The following is a 20,998-nucleotide window of genomic DNA, read 5'->3' on the forward strand; positions in this document are numbered from 1 at the left end:
GCAAGTGGAAGGGACTGTCTGATAAAAACAACCAAAATAAAACTGGTTAACATAACCTACTGGTGTTACAGGTTTTATGATATGTTACAGCGATAACATACAGTAGTAATGTTGGTATATCTTTTGTTCATTTTTTTATTATCCAATGCAGTGAAGTCTCCTAACAATTTTTTAAATAAAGTGTACTTGCCTAAGGAAATGGGGAGGCAGTTTAGACCCAATAATAAAAGGAGATACAAGATACAATATGAATCTTGTCAAACAAGCTGAAAACAACATTCCTATTTTCCCTTAAGAAAAGCAGGTTTGCTAATTTTAGAAACTTTGCTTAATGTAATTTAACACTTTGATATAAGAGCTCTTCTTGTTTCTTTAAAAAGACAAGTTCGATCCACATATATTTTGAGGAACACTTTATGGGAGTAAGATTTACATTTTATATTTACATTTATTTGTTTACATGTTCTAAAGCTGCTTTACAAGGAATAGAGCCCATTGATCATGCCAAAGGCAACAATGGAAGGGAAAACTTCCTAAGAACACACAGATTTTAAGATGAAAACACAAAAGTTATGCCATCCATTGTGGTTGAAAACCCTAGCCATGTAACCAAACATGTACGTATTGAAGAATAAAAAATCTGTAATACTTGGAGCAAATTCAGGAAAAGGGGTGGGGGAAAAACAATTATTATCAAATAGTGAGATCCAGATCAAGGATTTCCCCAAAAATTTCCAGTTGCGAGTTCCTGACAGGAACCAGAAGACTCTAACCACAAAAATCACTGGAATCTGCAGAACAGAAGAGCAATACATATCAAATCAAATCCCTTTATTGGCATTCAACCATATACACAAGTGCAACAGTGGGTGAAAGTCTTGGGTGCGGTTCCAAGCAACATAGCAATATGACAATTACAATAAACATCTGATTTACACATAACACAGTTTACACATCTGTTACACAACACAATATACACCTAATAATATACAATATACAGTATACACAAAATAAGAAGACTGTATACAAAAAATAATAATAATAATATACAATATACAGTATACACAAAATAAGAAGACTGTATACAAAAACAAATAATAATAATAATAACAATATACAGTATACACAAAATAAGAAGACTGTATACAAAAACAAATAATAATAATAATAATAATAACAATATACAGTATACACAAAATAAGAAGACTGTATACAGTAAAAATAAAAATACACTGCAAAGGTGAAATATGATGAACTACAGTACAGTATTTGCCAGTAAACACCCTGTTGCCAGTCATCAGTGCATGCCGTTGTTATATATGCAATATATTTCACCTGTTAAGTTCATTCCTTGCCATTTCCCAGTTGCTAAACACAGACATGATTCTTTGTTTATTTAAGGACTGCATAACAACACTGTTTTTGATCTTTACATTGCTGAACAGTCCGTTTTGCTGTTTGGAGAAAGACATTACAATAAACCTCCGATGAAGTGTCTGGCAGTTTGCACCACACTTTGCAGGGCTTTGCAGTTGAGGGCTGTACTGTTGCCATACCAGGCAGTGATGCAGCCAGTCAGGATGCTCTCTACAGTGCAGGTGTAGAACCGTGTGAGGATGTGGCGGTTCATTCCAAACTTCCTCAGCCGTCTCAGGAAGAAGAGGCGCTGATGAGCCTTCTTCACAACGACTTCAGTGTGGACAGACCATGTGAGTTCCTCAGTGATGTGGACACAGAGGAAATTGAATTTGCTGACTCTCTCCACTGGTGCTCCATTGATGGTGATGGGACTGTGTTCTCTGTCTTTTCTCCTGAAGTCCACCACAAGCTCCTTTGTCTTGCTGACATTGAGGGAGAGGTTGTGCTCCTGACACCAGTGTGTCAGAGTATGCACCTCCTCTCTGTAGGCTGTTTCATCATTGTCAGTGATCAGACCTACCAGCGTCGTATCATCAGCAAACTTAATGATGGCATTGGAGCTATATGTTGCCACACAGTTATGTGTGTACATGTATACAGTATGTAAATGAGTTTCAAAAAATGTATTCATACAAAATGTTTTAATTTAAATTTTCTTGTCATGTCAAACTTAGTTACACTACCTTACAAACTATTTACATCAAGATGCACATTAATAAATCCAACATAATTTGTCTGGTGATTTCCACAAACTAATGATAGGTACAATCAAAGGGGAGGGACATTAAACCTGAGGTCTAACGAGAAACTCCACCTTCTCTTACCAGCATAGCTCTATGAAAGAAACAAAAGACCTTGAGCTTCCTTCTAAACTATCATCTTGACATGCACATTGTGAGTGCAGGATACCTTAATAGAGGACACTGATTTTAATCTTACAGCTTACTAAGGTAAGGCATTTATAATATGCTTTATTTGATGACTGTATGATGCTTGGAACATCTATAGAGATTATGCTGATACTTTTCATTTGGGAACTTTAGCTGTAACACAATTTCTTTATTATTATTATTATTATTATTATTGCACTTACACTGCTCTGAATATTATTCTTGCATGAGTATCAATCATTGCTCAAATGTGTTTGCATCTGATGTGCATCAGTGGCATTTGGTAAGACAATTTTGCATCTATTGTAGCATTACAGCAACAGCATCCAAATGGTCAGAAGTAAACCAAGTAAGTCTGAAATCTATTGGGGGAAATAGCAGAATCAAGGAACAGTCTTTCTGATCAGTCTAATGACATATTACTTTTAAAAGATTTTAAATGGGTGGCATCTGTATATGTGATTACTGTTGATGGCTTATTTCTGCAGCACCAAGATCTACATTTTACAATGAACCAGCAAAGGTTGAGGAGCTTTACACTGGTTACCTGCACAAGTCCCCTTGTTTGACCAGATTAACAAAAGGCTTGGTAAGCATACTATTGCATTTCAGCACAATAATTAAAATGTCCATCATCTAATAGATTTTTTTTTTCTGGTCAAAATATATTTCAAACTAATTGTAAATATATGTTGTGAACAGCATGGCTGAGCAAATAGAACACATACTTTGTTTAAACTTTCAAACGAAAGAATATATATATTATCAAAATATATTTATGCTGTAGTGGCAAGAAAACAATCAAAACATTGGTATAAAGCAACTGTTTTCTATTCTTGCTTAAATGTATTTAAAAAATATATTTTTTGGACAATATGTAAAAAATATATAACTAGAATATATTTAAAATACATTTGCAGAGTGTAAGTATGTTTTACAAAATATATTAGCAATACATTTGCCTAATACATTTCTTTTCCATTTTTATGCATATTTTCAAAGACAAAAATGATTAATGCCATATAGTCCATTCAAATATGTATGTAAGCAGTTTCCTGTCCACTGCAGAAATCATGGAAGCGCCGGTTCTTTGTGCTCTCCAAGATGGGGGAAGACACATATCAATTGGCATACTTTAAAAACCATGAAAGGAAGGAAAAATGTGGAGAAATAGACCTTTCAAAGTAAGTAAAATAACATTGAATATTCATTGCAAAAATATATGAAGTAGTATAACAGTGTAATGAGAAAGTCTTCCTATTTTATAGGATCAGCTGCCGGTGTATTGGCCCTGAGGAACATCGCATGTGGGACTGGATCCAGAAAAACTTCAAGTGTCCTCCATCTTCTGTGTTGCTCTTGAGGGTGGAAGACATTGTGTCAAAATTTACAAGAGACTATTTCCTTATTGGAGAAAACAGGTTTGCCATGATTATTACGAGCATATCTCTCACTGATGTCACACCATAATTTTATGAAACTCAGGATGCAGGCAAAGAATTTATTCTTTTGATATTAAAATGACCTGAACTGTGTGTATTCTGGTGTTTGTTTGTTTGTTGTTTTAGTGATGAGGTGGATGGATTGTGCAATGCCTTAGTCAAGGTTCTGAAGACTGAGAAATTAAAACATAATCTGCCAGAAACAGATGATAGCCTTCAGTCGGTAAACAAACATTGACATCTCTCTCTCTCTCTCTCTCTCTCTCTCTCTCTCTCTCTCTCTCTCTCTCTCTCTCTCTCTCTCTCTCTCCATCTATCTACACACACAAACATACACACACACACACACTTATACACATGTACAATAGCAGTCCATACCAAGACAGGACACACTCATGATCTTAAATTAAAATACTGTTGAAAAGCATCCCAAGTGGATACCTCATGCACACAGAGTGCATATCAAGAGTGCTTAGCTGTAATCTCAGCAAAGTGTGGCTACTTTGAAAAAAAAAAAAAAATTACATAGTTTTAATTTGTTCAAATGCTTTAGGCCACTGCATTCCCATTCTTCCATTTGTGTTTTTTAATAGCTGTTGTAACAAAACAAAACTATTGTATGACATTGGATTTAAAAATGTGGAAAGTATTGCAGTAATAATAAAGTATAAGTAGGAATGTCCAAATTTTGACTGGTATTAACTTGTTATATTCAAGTAGTTTCCTCTTTTTCACAGGAAAGCAGATGTAGATCAATATCTGCACCTACTCACTGTTCAGAATCCAGATCTCAAGATTGTAATGGGGAGCAAGTAGGTCAAATTCTGCATTCTGCATACGAGAATATATTGTATATGTATTATTGATTTGTTTATATATTTTGGCAATATAACAAGACATATAATCACCCATCCCATGTTCAGTCGATTTGAATACTATGGTACATCTCTTAATGATTACAGAATGTAACTGATCATTGCCCCTACTGGCCCCAACTGAGACACACTGCACCTGCATGTATATTCACTTATGTGCCACCAAAGGACAGCCACTATGATTTTCCTCGCAAGTTCAGTGAAGCAGCTGCAATGCCAGCAGCACACATGGTTTTACACAATCAAGTACATACTGTTTCTTTCACATATGCAAGCAATTGCTCTTAAACCTTTATATACAAACAAATTAAACAAAAACTCAAACCTCTATTTGACAGACTCCAGAGAGTGATGATGATGATGATGAGGAGGAGGAGGATGAAGATGACAGCGATTACATGCAGATGTCATCAGTGTAAGACAGCCTGCTCTCTGTTTGTCTAGTGCATTAAGAGCACTTGTCCATCTAAAGGTGGTGTGTAATTTCTGCACCATTAGTCACCAAACAGAACTGAAAAAATGATGGTTTTAAACATGTTTTCCAATCTGTATTAGTGGTACAAATACAGTACTATACATAGCCAGTCCCCCAAACTCATGCTGTTGGATGGATGAGCAAATTTTGCTGTGCCAGGCTGGTCAGTATATTCAAACAAACAGATCAATGTCTTGACAGTGCCACAGAGCCACACTGTTTACACTTTTCAGAGTCATCTTACAAATCGTTTGTATATGGTTCATTGAGTTGGAATAGTGAAAGTATTTTAACATTGAACATAATGAAAAACTTCACCTTTAACTGGCCAAGTGAAACATGAAATTTACTGTATTGATGAATGTACTCTACAATGCAGTTTTCAAAAAAGTTATTATTTTCTTTTTCTTTTATGGTTAGGCAACTTGTGTATCAACAGTCCCAGGAGGAGGAGGACATTGCATGCATTCAGAAAAAGTATGTTTGAACTCTTTGGTACACTGTTGTTTACCCCATGAGATGTTTCTAATATTAGTTTCTGTTACATTTTACAGTACACAGTTTGTAAATTTCAATGTGTGTTTGCTAAATATCATGCACAGCATTTCCTTTTATGGAAAAGTAATACAGTACATATTTGCTTCCTTGTTAGACATTACATTGAAACCCTGTTCTCAGCTTATATGATCAAACAGTAGGGAGAATATATAAAGACTGACAGGGTGTGTGCAGTGATAAGATGTACTGGTGTGTTGTTGGGTGATGATTTGTCATAAATAATTTGTTTCTGAAGGGACAGAGAGATCTGTGCTGCGTTTGCAGGCAGTCTGTCAGACTGTGTCACAAAAACACAATCTGAGGACACGGCAAATCTGAGGACACAGCAAATATCATCCATTGACTTTGACGAGCAGAAAACATCTGAGCGAAGGTGAAATATGATGAACTACAGTACAGTATTTGCCAGTAAACTCCCTGTTGCCAGTCATCAGTGCATGCCTTTGTTATATGAAATATATTTCACCTGTTAAGTTCATCCCTTGCCATGCCCCATTTGCTAAACACAGATATGATCCTTTGTTTATTTAAGGACTGCATTACAACACTGTTTTTTTATCTTTACATTGCTGAACAGTCTGTTTTGCTGTTTGGAGAAAGACATTCCAATAAAACTAGTCTTGCCGAATGGGTCTGTATAGCCATAGGTGATTGTTGAGATTAAAACAAACACTTGGTACGGTTTTTGCATCCTGATTCCTGAGACATATGGTCATCGCTTTTGTCTGGCTTTTTCAGCCCTGCCACGAAATCTTCCCACGATTTGTGCGATGGTGCTCTTGACCAGGCTAAGGAGAGTGAATCTAAACGGTAAAATTTGGAAATAAAAATACAGAGCGTTCTCTGTATTCATGTGAAACATGGGCTTATCTCTCTTTGTCTTACTTTTTTTTCTTTTTCTTTCTCAGAACGAGGGATATTTCTAAGGACTTTATCCTCAACTTTAATGGAAATTGTGCCTCAGCTGGGTTGAATGAGGCACCCCCAAACAAGAGGTGATTTTTATCATTTTAGTCAAGGCTGTAATCGCTATAGACATTGTGAAGGATGCAGTGACGTGCACAGACTGTAGCAGGGTCAGGGGCAGGGTCAGGGGCGATAGGACATGTGCAGAGTGTGGTGAGAAATCTGCCTACAATAGGCGATGGGGGGGGGGGGTGCTGAGGTAAAGACACTTCCGCTTATATCTCCGCACTCTTAAAGGCACCTCTGCTTAAAAGGGCACCTTTACATTTTTGAAGTGCACCTTATGATTTGTGAACGAAGCCCCCATTCTGTGCACATCAGTGGAAGGACGCATTCCCACCTCGTACTGTTCAAAATTAAGACTTAGTGTATTTGGACAGCTTCTGACAGTAAGACTTGGTGGAACATGTTCAAAATTGCTGTAATGTATTAACAGCTACACCTGTGATTACTCTGCTAGGGTACCTGTGACATGGCCACTAAAAGTGAACTTGAGACCAGTTGGTTGAAAGACATTTAAAAATGGTTAACAGAAGTAAGCTTAGTTCAGAAAAAAGATCTAGCATCATTTGCTTGCATATGTCACTTGGTTTGATATTTTATCCAATGACACTCCTATGTTTTTAAGAGTGGTGTAAATGTCCAAATCATTTTTGAGGCCACTGTGAAGGTGTGGACCAATATTAAATTATAACATTTGGTCTCCCCCAATCCTGATTATGTGGTTACATCTTTTATTTCAGAGATGTAAATAATACCTTTAGGAGGACACGTCTTCTTTAGAAAAATTGTGTCCTTGACCTAATTAAAATAGTGTCATCTGATTGTTAGATATGTTTAACACTATGTTTAAGAAAAATGTGGTTTGAATTTTGAACATATATATTTCTATTCTGTAGTGAAACACACAGACCTGTTAAGAAGGAGATCTGCGTAAGTCAAAAAGACCTGGAAAACGGCTTGATCTTCACACAGGAAGAAGGCAAACCATGGTACAACTCTCATATGTAATTAAGAACATTACCATCTAATAAGTATCCTGAAAGAGTACAAATCAACCACTTCTAATGTATTACACATGTGTTCTCTCATCCTCTTCCTCTTCAGTGTGTCTGTGTGTAAGCAGATTGAAAACTCATGTCTGTTCCATAAGGGGGATCAGATCTTGGCCTTCAATGACCTGCTAATAGACACAGTGGAGGAGATACACAAATACCTAAGAAGGCTAAGCAAGGACGAGGTAGGGTCATGAGCCATAGCTAAAGAATGCTTTTATGTCAATGTAATCGGTGAACTTTACTAAATGTTACTTAAATTACTTTCAGGTAAAACTGACTATTCTAAGGCGTCCGGGATCCCTGCCTTTGCACTCTGAATCCTGTCTATCATAGTGAGGACATGAAACAACATGAATGTGAATTATCTTATCACTTTTTAGTTCATTCTAGGTCAAGTTTAGGTTTTTATTTTGTTAGAAATGTTGTGTATGAGTCTGGTTTCAGCTCAGCAGCTCGCTAATAAGTAGTTCCTTCTTGTAGAGATTTCAGAAACTAAACTGTGGCAGAGAAAAGCTCATTCATTAGTGTTTAATCACAGACATGGGAAACGGGGCATTGAAATCAAGTAACAGGAGCAACAGGTTTTTGGAAAGTATCATGTACTCTTTTGTGTGTACATGTAAATGGATAGTGCAACAAATGACGATGTAAGACTCATCAATCTTAAAAAGTTGATTGAAAAAAATTGGTAAGATTTAGAATGTATATATGAAGATAAGACTATATGACTGGTGATGGGTATATGCAGTCTAAGATTAAATAAGGTTTTTTGTTTTATAATGTGAACATAAGGCACAACAAAACAAAAGTATTACTTTATGGCAAATATGAAGGTTTATCCATTGTGAAACACTTACTGTATAAATATTTTAACCTCTTTAAAGCTGCACTTTTCTACCATTGTTAAACTATGAGGCACTTTATATACTGTTTATTTACAACTTTTCTGTCATTGTGGCATATTGCCTTTAATCATTATGCATTGATTAATGGTTCAGTCACAGTTTAGATTGATCTAATTAATTTAGAACATGTACATGTAATCCACTAAATATATAATTATTTTGTGGAAAGTCATTGCACCATGTTTTGTTACACAGTAATGTAGTTTATTAAACTTTGATAATATTACATCCTTGATTTTGTGTTTCATTGAAATCAATCTTGGCTTTATATACAAGAAAATAACTAGTAGGCTATTGATTTTTCTTTATTATTTTTATTATTATTATTATTATTATTATTTTTATTATTATTTTTTTTTTTTTTTTGAAGAATGTAAAGAACATTCAGTAGAATATGTTAATCTATTTTAAAAATTAGTTTCAAGAGATTTTCTGATCAACTTCTGATGAAACTGAAATCAAAAACTTTTTTCAGCATTCTGCAAAAACTACAATTTACTTTAGAGCCATGCATATGTTTTTTGTTTTTTGTTGTTGTTGTTGTTGTTTTTCCATGCCTGGAAAAGCAGATTGCAGAAACATATCACAGAATTTCTTAGAAACCCCAAATACACATGAATGTTCAAGTACACAGACATATGTGATTAAATGATGCGCATAAATGGCAATGCAGACTTGCAGATTTCTGCAGCAATTTAATGCTTTAGTGATTTGTCTGTATCTCTACATATGTGAATATATGCACAACAACAATATTAGGGTTTAACTAATTATATGCACAAGTATATACCAATTTTAATCTTTTTCATGTATTGTCTGGTGGTTTCCACAACAAAATGCGTAACACAAACCCATGAGTTTTTTTGCTGCTAAGAGAGGGAACTTTTGTCTGAACGTCTAAACAGAAACTTCATCTCCTTTTCCGATCAAAGCCAGAAACAAAAGACGTTTAGCTTCCTTCTAAACTACTATCATGAAAAAATGTCATGGTTACTGGTGTAACCTCCGTTCCCTGATGGAGGGAACGAGACGTTGGTGTCGATGTAGTGACACTAGGGGTCACTCTTGGGAGCCCGAGACACCTCTGGTCTTTGATAAAAGGCCAATGAAAATTGGCGAGTGGTATTTGCATGCCACTCCCCCGAACATACGGGTATAAAAGGAGCTGGTATGCAACCACTCATTCAGGTTTTACGCTGAGGAGCCGATATAAGGTCCGGCCATTTCAGCGGGTAGTTCAGCGTTGTGGCAGGAGGGACCAACGTCTCGTTCCCTCCATCAGGGAACGGAGGTTACACCAGTAACCATGACGTTCCCTATCTGTCACTCACTCGACGTTGGTGTCGATGTAGTGACACTAGGGGTCCCTATACAAAACGCCACAAGGCTGAACTGTGTTACGTGAACTGGCGGTGTGTGGTGGGCAGACTTGCTGTGTGCCTCATAGCCAGCGCACCAGGTCGACACGTAACCTCCCCCAACACAGTTATGAGTGTCGAACGGCCCTACTTGGGGACAAGTCGACTACCCAAAGATAGAGACGGGCTTAACCCAGTCGTGGCCTCTTTTCCCCTTCTCTTTTTCCACTCCCTAAAAAGAAGGGGGATTATCCGACTGGGCCGCCAGGTCTAGTCGGGGGGTGTCCCTCCCAAGGGGAGGACACTGCGGAGACCACACCTCGCCCCAAGAGGGGGGATATTTAAGTGGAAGAATACATCACATGGTCTTTCCAACCATGTGGAGAGCCTTCAAGGTAGATCCTGCCCAATGGGGGAGGAGGTACTACAACATGGAGACTGGGGCAGAGGGGCTCTGCCCAAGGAAGACGCCGTTTGCCAGCAGGGAAACGAGCTAGCGGAAGATATAGATCGCATGGGGTTAGCCTTACAGGGAACCGCCACATGCGGAGCACCTACCCCAGCACCGGGCTCTTAGATAGCACGTGTACTGGGCCGGCAGTGAGTCTCTCCGAAGACTCGACTGCCACAGGGCTCGGAGGAAATCAACCAGGGAACAACTTTTGTGAACACTACTGGGAATTAACAGCGCACGTCTTCAGCTCAAAAGGAGGTGGGAGGCGCTATGTGCAAGCGATACACCCGGCCGGCTATCCCGGGCTTATCCGCTTGTGTTGCGTGCCACTACCTGGGACGAAACTGGTTCCACCCGGAGGTTGTAGAACCTTGCAAAGGTGTTGGGTGTTGCCCAGCCCGCTGCTCTACAAATGTCTGTTAGAGAGGCACCTCTGGCCAGAGCCCAAGAAGCCGCTACACCCCTGGTAGAATGGGCCCGTAGCCCTACCGGGGGCGGCATGTCTTGGGCGAGATATGCCATAGATATGGCATCAACAAGCCAGTGGGCGATCCTCTGCTTGGAGACAGCGCTTCCTTTCCGCTGTGCACCGAAGCAGACAAAGAGCTGCTCAGAGAGTCTAAAGCTCTGCGTGCGATCCAAATAGATGCGCAAAGCACGCACCGGACACAGCAACGCCAGGGCTGGGTCTGCCTCCTCCTGGGGCAGCGCTTGCAGGTTCACCACCTGGTCCCTAAAAGGAGTGGTGGGAACCTTGGGCACATAGCCCGGTCGGGGTCTCAGGATCACGTGAGAATAACCCGGACCGAACTCTAGGCACGTTTCGCTGATAGAGAACGCTTGCAGGTCACCTACCCTCTTGATGGAAGTGAGCGCAGTCAGGAGGGCAGTCTTCAGGGAGAGTGCCTTCAGCTCGACTGACTGCAAAGGCTCAAAGGGGGCTCTCTGTAGGCCCTGAAGAACTACGGAGAGGTCCCATGAGGGAACGAAGAGCGGTCTGGAGGGATTCAGCCTCCTAGCGCCTCTTAGGAACCTGATGATCAGATCGTGCTTCCCTAAAGACTTACCCTCAACTGCGTCGTGGTGTGCTGCTATGGCAGCAACGTACACCTTCAAGGTGGAAGGGGACAGCCTCCCTTCCAACCTCTCCTGCAGGAAGGAAAGCACTGATCCGACTGCGCATCTCTGGGGGTCTTCGTGTCGAGAAGAACACCACTTAGCGAACAGAGACCACTTCAAGGCATACAGGCGCCTCGTAGAGGGGGCCCTAGCCTGAGTGATCGTGTCTACCACCGCGGGTGGTAGGCCACCTAGGTCTTCCGCGTCCCGTCCAGGGGCCAGACATGGAGATTCCAGAGGTCTGGGCGCGGGTGCCAGAGGGTGCCCCGTCCCTGAGAAAGAAGGTCCTTCCTCAGGGGAATTTGCCAGGGGGAGCTGTCGCGAGGAGCGTGAGGTCCGAGAACCATGTCTGGGTGGGCCAGTAGGGCGCTACCAGGATGACCTGCTCTTCGTCCTCCCTGACCTTGCACAGTGTCTGTGCAAGTAGGCTCACTGGGGGAAATGCGTATTTGCGAATGCCAGGGGGCCAGCTGTGTGCCAATGCGTCTATGCCGAGAGGAGCCTCGGTGAGGGCGTACCAGAGCGGGCAGTGGGAGGATTCTTGGGAGGCGAACAGGTCCACCTGAGCCCGACCGAATCGACTCCAAATCAGCTGGACCACCTGGGGGTGGAGTCTCCACTCTCCCCTGCGGGGAACCTGCCGTGACAGCGCGTCCGCTGTAACGTTGAGGTTGCCCGGGATATGAGTGGCTTGCAGCGACTTGAGGTGCTGCTGACTCCGGAGGAGGAGACGGCGGGCGAGTTGTGACATACAGCGGGAGCGCAGACCGCCTTGGCGGTTGACATATGCTACCACTGCCGTGCTGTCTGTCCGAACTAGCACGTGCTTGCCCTGGATCAACGGCCGGAACCTCCGCAGGGCGAGCAGAATTGCCAGTAACTCGAGGCAGTTGATGTGCCAACGCAGCCGCGGACCCGTCCAGAGGCCGGTGGCTGCGTGCCCGTTGCAAACAGCGCCCCAGCCCGTCTTGGAGGCGTCTGTCGTGACCACGATGCGCCTGGAGACCAGTTCTAGAGGAACACCTGCTCGTAGAAACGAGAGGTCGGTCCAAGGGCTGAAAAGACGGTGACAGACCGGTGTAATGGCCACGCGGTTTGTCCCGTGGCGCCATGCCCGTCTCGGGACTCGAGTCTGGAGCCAGTGCTGAAGCGGCCTCATATGCATCAACCCGAGCGGGGTGGCCACCGCCGAGGATGCCATATGCCCCAGGAGCCTCTGAAAAAGTTTCAGTGGAACCGCTGTTTTCTGTTTGAACGCCTTCAAACAGGCCAGCACCGACTGGGCGCGCTCGTTCGTAAGGCGTGCCGTCAGAGACTGAGTCCAACTCCAAACCGAGAAAAGAGATGCTCTGAACCGGGAGGAGCTTGCTCTTTTCCCAGTTGACCCGAAGCCCTAGTCGGCTGAGGTGCGAGAGCACCAGGTCCCTGTGTGCGCATAACACGTCTCGAGAGTGAGCTAAGATTAGCCAGTCGTCGAGATAATTGAGAATGCGAATGCCTACCTCCCTTAACGGGGCAAGGGCAGCCTCTGCGATCTTCGTAAAGACGTGAGGAGACAGGGACAGGCCGAAAGGGAGGACTTTGTACTGATACGCCCGACCCTCGAACGCGAACCGCAGGAAGGGTCTGTGTCGAGGAAGGATCGAGACGTGAAAGTACGCGTCCTTCAGGTCTACCGCCGCGAACCAATCCTGATGCCGGACGCTCGCTAAAATGCGTCTTTGCTTCAGCATCTTGAACGGGAGTCTGTGTAAAGCCCGGTTCAGTACTCGCAGGTCCAAGATTGGCCGCAACCCACCGCCTTTCTTCGGTACGATGAAGTAGGGGCTGTAAAACCCTTTCTTCACCTCGGCTGGAGGGACAGGTTCTATCGCGCCCTTTCGTAGGAGGGTAGCGATTTCCGCGCGCAGAGTAACAGCGTTTTCGCCCTTGACGAAGGTGAAGTGAGTACCGCTGAACCTGGGCGGGCGCCTGGCGAACTGAATCGCGTAGCCGAGTCGGACGGTCCGGATCAACCACCGCGACGGATTGGGAAGTGCAAGCCATGCATCCAAATTCCGTGCGAGGGGAACCAAGGGGACAACGTCGTCGGACGTACCGGCAGGTGGGGCCTCGCGGCGGGGCGGAGCGCGAGGTACCACAGCACGTCGTGGCCGTGCTGAGTCTAGGGACATCGAAGCACTTACCTGGCTCCTTGTGACCACCCCCGGAACAGCCTGGGACGGGGGAGGAAGAGGCCTGTCCTCGCGACCCGTGGAGGCTGTCACATCGGGGGTGGATTTGTGCCACAGCTGGGCGCTCAGGGGCGAAAAGGGCACCGCTGGAGCGCCAATCCTGCAAGATAAAGCCCGTGGACGGTAGTCGTGGTGACGACCGTACACAACGGGTATGTGACCCAGGGAGGAAGGAAGCCACTCTTTTGTTGAACTGTTGGGTACCGCAGCCACTTGGGCGTACGGCGAAATCAAACGAAAAGGCAACAAAAGATTTTCCACCCGGCCCTCCACCGGGGGATGGAGTGGTCTTTCTACCAGCTCCAGGTGAGTGGGTTCCCTCGTCCCTGGGTTGTCCGTCTCAGGGGCGCCTCGAAGACCTCCGTGGGTTCTTCGGTGTCGGCTGAGAGACGGGTGGCGTCGGCTTCCTGCGGTGGGCTCCACGCCGGGGCCGGGCCGGAGGGGCGGGCTGCGGCGGAGCCGGTGCAGTCACCGCAGGGGGATGCCCTTGGCGACGAGCAGACGGGGTGCGGGGTCTTGAGCCGCGCCGGGGCAGGATGTGCCGGATTGCCTCCGTCTGCTGCTTTACCGTCGAGAACTGCTGGGCAAAGTCCTCAACGATGTCGCCAAATAGGCCCGCCTGGGAAATGGGGGCAGCAATGAACCGTGTCTTGTCGGCCTCGCCCATCTCGACCAGGTTGAGCCACAGGTGGCGCTCCTGGACCACTAGTGTGGCCATCGTCCGCCCAAGAGACCGCGCTGTGACCTTCGTCGCCCGGCGGGCGAGGTCGGTCGCCGAGCGCAGTTCCTGCATCAAATCTGGGGCGGAACTACCCTCGTGCAGTTCTTTCAGTGCCTTGGCTTGGTGGACCTGCAGGAGAGCCATGGCGTGCAGGGCAGAGGCGGCTTGTCCAGCAGCGCTGTAGGCCTTGGCCGTCAGGGACGACGTGAGCCTACAGGGCTTGGAGGGGAGCTTAGGGCGTCCACGCCAGGTGGCGGCGCTCTGCGGGCATAAGTGCACTGCGAGCGCCTTATCCACCGGGGGAATCGCCGTATAGCCCCTGGCCGCCCCGCCATCGAGGGTAGTGAGAGCGGGGGAACTGCGGAGCCGGGTTCGGGCAGTAAAAGGTGCCTCCCACGACTTCGTCAGCTCCTCATGCACCTCCGGGAAGAATGGCACTGGAGCGGGGCGCGGCCGGTCTGAGCGGCGCCGCGAGCCCAGAAACCAATCATCAAGCCGCGAGGGTTCAGGGGAGAGCGGAGGGTTCCACTCTAGCCCGACGCTCGCGGCCGCCCGGGAAAGCATGTCCGTCATTTCGGCGTCGGCCTGTAACTGGGCGACCGTCCCCGAAGGGGGAAGCCCAGCTGAGGCTTCTGCGTCCGACTGGACAAGCCCGCTCTCCGACGCTGCGCTCGAAAGCTTCGAACCTCGAACGAGAAGCCAGACTCGCCGTGCGACGAGCCGGCGAACTCATCCGGAAGCCCGATTGGGGCAGACGAGCGTGCTGGGGAATGGGAGGTCCGCGGGGGGGAACCCGGCGGAGGCGATCCCATTGAGGTCCCCAAATCGCCCCCAGCGCCAGCCGCGCTGACCTCAAACCCGTAGGTAGGAGGACCAAGGCGGGGAGCCGCTGGGGTGGCTTGCTTTCTTACAAAAGCAAGCCGCGACCGCAACGTTGCCATGGTCATGTTCTCGCAGTGAGAACATGAGCCATTCATAAACGCTGCCTCCGTGTGGGTCGCGCCCAGACACGAAAGACAGCGATCATGACCATCCGAAGTTGAGAGAAATCGACCGCAACCAGGAATAACACACGAACGGAAAGGCATCTTTAAAAAGACGCGTCTTTAAAAAGACGTTCCGTGTGTGCGCTCTTTTAGAGAAATATATACTCTTTTAGAGGGGAAAAATGCTCTTTCAGAAAATATACTCTCTAGTTTTTCTGCCGAAGCGCCCAGGGGCGTTCTCTGCAGTGCACCAGTGCAGAGGAGGGAGAAGCCGCTGAAATGCGCCGTCAGATCCAGCAGAGGTGAATGAACAGTGCTATTTAGCTCGATGAGCATGACCGTTCGGCTCCGAAGAGAAAATCTGAATGAGTGGTTGCATACCAGCTCCTTTTATACCCGTATGTTCGGGGGAGTGGCATGCAAATACCACTCGCCAATTTTCATTGGCCTTTTATCAAAGACCAGAGGTGTCTCGGGCTCCCAAGAGTGACCCCTAGTGTCACTACATCGACACCAACATCGAGTGAGTGACAGATAGGGAACTGTCTGCGCTCAGCAACAGTGCAGACATTCTGCAAGAATGTAAACCTGAGGTTGAAAATAATAAAGGTTAGGCTACCGTATGGAGGAAAACAATTAAACTGAACCTGTGAAGAAGAAATATCAGCTACCACAAATAGCTGCATATGACACCCTGGTTCAACCAATCTAAGAAATACACTATATTGCCAAAAGTATTCGCTCATCTGCCTTTAGACGCATATGAACTTAAGTGACATCCCATTCTTAATCCATAGGGTTTAATATGACGTCGGCCCACCCTTTGCAGCTATAACAGCTTCAACTCTTCTGGGAAGGCTTTCCACAAGGTTTAGGAGGGTGTTTATGGGAATTTTTGACCATTCTTCCAGAAGCGCATTTGTGAGGTCAAACACTGATGTTGGACGAAAAGGCCTGGCTCGCAGTCTTCGCTCTAATTCATCCCAAAGGTGCTCTATCGGGTTGAGGTCAGGACTCTGTGCAGGTCAGTCAAGTTCTTCCACACCAAACTCGCTCATCCATGTCTTTATGGACCTTGCTTTGTGCACTGGTGCGCAGTCATGTTGGAACAGGAAGGGGCCATCCCCAAACTGTTCCCACAAAGTTGGGAGCATGGAATTGTCCAAAATCTCTTGGTATGCTGAAGCATTCAGAGTTCCTTTCACTGGAACTAAGGGGCCAAGCCCAGCTCCTGAAAAACAACCCCACACCATAATCCCCCTCCACCAAACTTCACAATTGGCACAATGCAGTCAGACAAGTACCGTTCTCCTGGCAACTGCCAAACCCAGACTCGTCCATCAGATTGCCAGATGGAGAAGCGTGATTCGTCACTCCAGAGAACGCGTCTCCACTGCTCTAGAGTCCAGTGGCGGCGTGCTTTACACCACTGCATCCGACACTTTGCATTGCACTTGGTGATGTATGGCTTGGATGCAGCTGCTCGGCCATGGAAACCCATTCCATGAAGCTCTCTACGCACTGTTCTTGAGCTAATCTGAAGGCCACATGAACTTTGGAGGTCTGTAGCGATTGACTCTGCAGAAAGTTGGCGACCTCTGCGCACTATGCGCCTCAGCATCCGCTGACCCCGCTCTGTCATATTATGTGGCTGTCATTAAGTTGCTGTCATTCCCAATCGCTATATAATAATACCACTGACAGTTGACTGTGGAATATTTAGTAGCGAGGAAATTTCACGACTGGACTTGTTGCACAGGTGGCATCCTATCACAGTACCACGCTGGAATTCACTGAGCTCCTGAGAGCGGCCCATTCTTTCACAAATGTTTGTAGAAGCAGTCTGCATGCCTAGGTGCTTCATTTTATACACCTGTGGCCATGGAAGTGATTGGAACACCTGAATTCAATTATTTGGATGGGTGAGCGAATACTTTTGGCAATATAGTGTATTTACGAAGATTTGTTTTTTCTGTTTCTAACCACAATTTGTTTTTTATGCAAAAATTAGAATTTAAGTTATTTTTGTATCATGCAGGAATTATTAATGTTAACAGTAAAAAAAGTTTTTAAATAGATTCACATATTCTACAAATACCAGTTATTTACCCATTTGTTTAGTGAAAGAAAAGGATTAAACAAAATGAAATGTTAAAAGTACGTTGCATTACAATGTCACAATGTTACACATAATGCATTGCTATAATTAAATATGTCAAGCACACCCTAATTATTTATTAAGTAGACCTATGTTCTTCATTGATGAAAAAAACATAGATTTTAAATAATTTTATGTGTATATTTATTTATTTTTTAATATTATAAATATATTATTTCATATAATTCTAGAAGCAGATCATGTTGTACATGTACAATGCCAAAAGGCTTTTTGCAGCTTATTGGAGTCTTCAGAGCTTGGAGTAAATGATGCACCTCATCACTAAAAACACCTTTATAGTTATTGCTAATGCTAATATGTTTTAAAAATTTCTAAGGTTGTTTTTTTTTTTTATTTCTACAGGAAAACAGATTTTGGTCAATAACTGCACTTACAGTAAAAACACTCTAGACTTCAATAAGTCTGCTGATCAATATGTTTTCAGTAGTGATCATGTAAATCATAAAGTGTAATTCTCTGCAGTAATGGGTGTTTCAATGTCGGTTAATGAGATATTTTTCAGTGGAAAAGGTGTTTCCTCATACTCACTCAGTTCCCATTAGTGATGTCAGAGTGTTTTTTGGATATCGAACTTATGATCTAAGGATGTACTGAGTGAAACTGATTGTTTAATGGCATGTGTAAACTCCTTCACTCAGCATAACCTTACCAACAATTTATACATAGCACATTTAAAGGAATTTTCCGGGTTCAATACAAGTAAAGCTCAATATACAACATTTGTGGCATAATATTGGTGACCACAAAAATCCCCTCTCCTTTTAAAAAAAAAAAAAAGGAAAAATCTGAGTTACAGTAAGGCACTTACAATGGAAGTGAATGGGGGCCAATTTGTTTATGTTAAAATTTTCAGAGAGTCATGTGACTCTATGCGAGGTTTGATCGCTTGAAGGCGAGCTCCGCTTAAACTTTGCTACAATTATCCTTTTAAGCAATATTAACTGGTGAGAACTGTAATAGTTTTGTTTGCTACACTGTGCTGAGAGTGCAGGATGTCGACAAATTCGAAATTGTCTGCCTGTGTGGACATTAAAAAGCACTTATGTTCTCACATGTCGGACACGTCGCAGGATCAAGATGGCAAAGGTCCAGTCGATAGTGACAGCATTGAGCTACATGACGTAGGTCGGGATATCTCGGACATTTATACAGCGCTGATGAAAATCTCAACTGACATGGAGGGTCTTACAGAAATACGTTGAGCAATCACTTCTATGGAGGCAAAACTTTCCATCCTGATTACAAGAATGGACGATGTTGAAAAACGGGTCGAGATTCTGGAGTCGACCGAAAGAGAGCTACAGTATAACCTGCCTGCTACCAAGGCTGATGTGGAACGGGAGTGGGAAAAACTAGAGGATATGGAAAATCAGAGCAGGCGTAATAATGTTTATTTCGTTGGAATCCCTGAGGGAAATGAAAGTCAGGATATGGTGAAGTTTTGGAAGGGCTTATTCCGAATTTGATCGACACAGCGGGCCGCCGGCTCGAGATAGAGCACGCGCACGGAGCTCTCAGTCAGCTTCCCGGGGTGGGTGACAGACCCCGATCCATCCTGGCAAGATTCTTGTGGTTGACTGACAGAGACTTTCTTCTCCGAGTGGCGAGGAATAAAGGCAAGTTATGCTGGGAGGACTACAACATCATGTTTTTGTCTGGCTTTGCAAAAGCAACTCAAGTGAAGCGGGACGGATTCAAAGAGTGTAAAAAATTGCTGCACCAACAGAAGGTAAGCTTCACGCTGTTCTATCCGTCTAAGCTAAGAATTGACAGCAAGCATGGGCGCAAGTCTTTTACATGAGCACGACAAGCTATGGCCTTCATTAAATCAATGGTGTGAGTGGGTAATTTTGCCTGCACTCGGTCAACAATACAGACTACACATCATGCATTTTACTGATGCAGTATTCTGTTGGCTGCCCACTGACTCTTGCTTTTTTCTTTTTTCTCTTTCTCCCTTTATTGACTCATTGCTGAGTTCATTTGTTCATTTTGTGGGTTTGATGTGATTATTTACTGGGGCATATTTTATGGAATACATTTATGTGCAATTTAATGCACAGTTTATGTTAAAAAAACAAAAAGAAAATAAGGGGGTGACAAAACACCGGACTTGAGCAATCTGTTAGCAATCTGTTAGTTGCGAAAATTCTCGTGAACGTGCATTGACTGTCGGATTTCTGGGGGATGTTATATTTTACACATTACATTACTTGAGTAACTTTTTGGAAAAAAAATGTACTTTTATGAGTATGTTTTATGGTGGGTACTTTTCACTCTTACTCAAGTAAATTTCTGCTGAAAAAAAATACTTTTACTTCATTACAATGGGTAGTGTTCCTGTCATTACATTACTGGTTTTAATTTAATAAGTGTTCATAAATGTGTAATTTATTGAGATTTTTGAATCTTACCACAGAGGAACTTAACAGATGCACGCTGTCACTCGAGTCGCATTCAACACTACAGCAGCAAGCGCACAAAACAAACAAAGCTTCATTCCACACAATGCCTTCATTGTACACCAAGACAAGGATATATTTCAAGATTAAAACTGCAGCTCCAATTTAAGAAAACACGGTGAGGTAAATTTTAGAGATTGTGACAATGTGGGCTTGTCTGTATCATGGTGATACGCAAACATTTTCAGCATGAATCTGTAACTGTGGGCTCTTATCTCCTCAGTTTCAAAGTTAGCATTTTTATATTAGCCCTGCAACATATCAGTACTTACTATAAGTAAAAATCCTTGTAAACATCCGCGTAAAGTGCAAATGTTTTGCCCTGTCAATCGCGGTTGTGAGTGTCTTTGTCTTATGGACAAACACAGAGATACGGTGCAATTTACCCTTAGTGTACAGAATTATCTAAATCCTTTCGACACTGACAATTCTGGACCGTCACTGAACTATATTCACGCCGGATGTAAAAAGCTGTGAAATAATGACAGAAGACATGAATAAAGCATGATCTTGCTTCATTGTATAATTAAACATTCTATATAACTTGTGACTGTGTGACATTGTTCTCGTTTTTCACCATAATAATTACTAGAAATAGGTTTCCAAACTTCTCTTCTAATTGACAGATTTGTCCATATCTGAGAAGCATCCTTAAAGTGATAGCCTTTAATGAATATTATATTGTTTATGTTCTTCCTTATGTTCTTCCAACCCCATAAAACTTTCTGTATTCTGTGGAACCCAAGAGATGTTAGACAGAATGTTAGGGATTGACAGTCTCAGTCACCATTCCCTTTCAAAATATGGAGGGGGAAAAAAGCACGCAGTGAAAGTAAATGATGATTAAGATTAGCATTCTGTCTAACATCTCCTTATAGGAATAATTTTTCCAAAATT

The 20,998-nt window shown here is 43.7% G+C and overlaps 1 protein-coding gene and 1 pseudogene across 1 annotated transcript; one reads left to right on the forward strand and one right to left on the reverse strand.

Annotated features, from left to right (window-relative positions):
* The first annotated feature begins 2,306 nt into the window (after positions 1-2,306).
* Positions 2,307-8,776, forward strand: plekhs1.3 (pleckstrin homology domain containing S1, tandem duplicate 3). Its single transcript, XM_051674606.1, has 16 exons — positions 2,307-2,369; positions 2,619-2,658; positions 2,798-2,898; positions 3,378-3,493; positions 3,578-3,730; positions 3,878-3,974; positions 4,489-4,563; positions 4,714-4,872; positions 4,965-5,041; positions 5,522-5,578; positions 5,895-6,032; positions 6,398-6,469; positions 6,568-6,654; positions 7,525-7,617; positions 7,733-7,865; positions 7,951-8,776. Exons 2-16 carry the CDS (start codon positions 2,640-2,642, stop codon positions 8,014-8,016), a joined length of 1,443 nt encoding a protein of 480 aa, XP_051530566.1. The 5' UTR covers positions 2,307-2,369; positions 2,619-2,639; the 3' UTR covers positions 8,017-8,776.
* Positions 8,777-11,737: 2,961 nt separating this feature from the next.
* LOC127426806 (uncharacterized) lies at positions 11,738-13,552 on the reverse strand (annotated as a pseudogene).
* Between the last annotated feature and the right edge of the window lie 7,446 nt (positions 13,553-20,998).

The sequence above is a fragment of the Myxocyprinus asiaticus genome, chromosome 36 (genome assembly GCF_019703515.2).
Source record: "Myxocyprinus asiaticus isolate MX2 ecotype Aquarium Trade chromosome 36, UBuf_Myxa_2, whole genome shotgun sequence".
NCBI lineage: Eukaryota > Metazoa > Chordata > Actinopteri > Cypriniformes > Catostomidae > Myxocyprinus > Myxocyprinus asiaticus.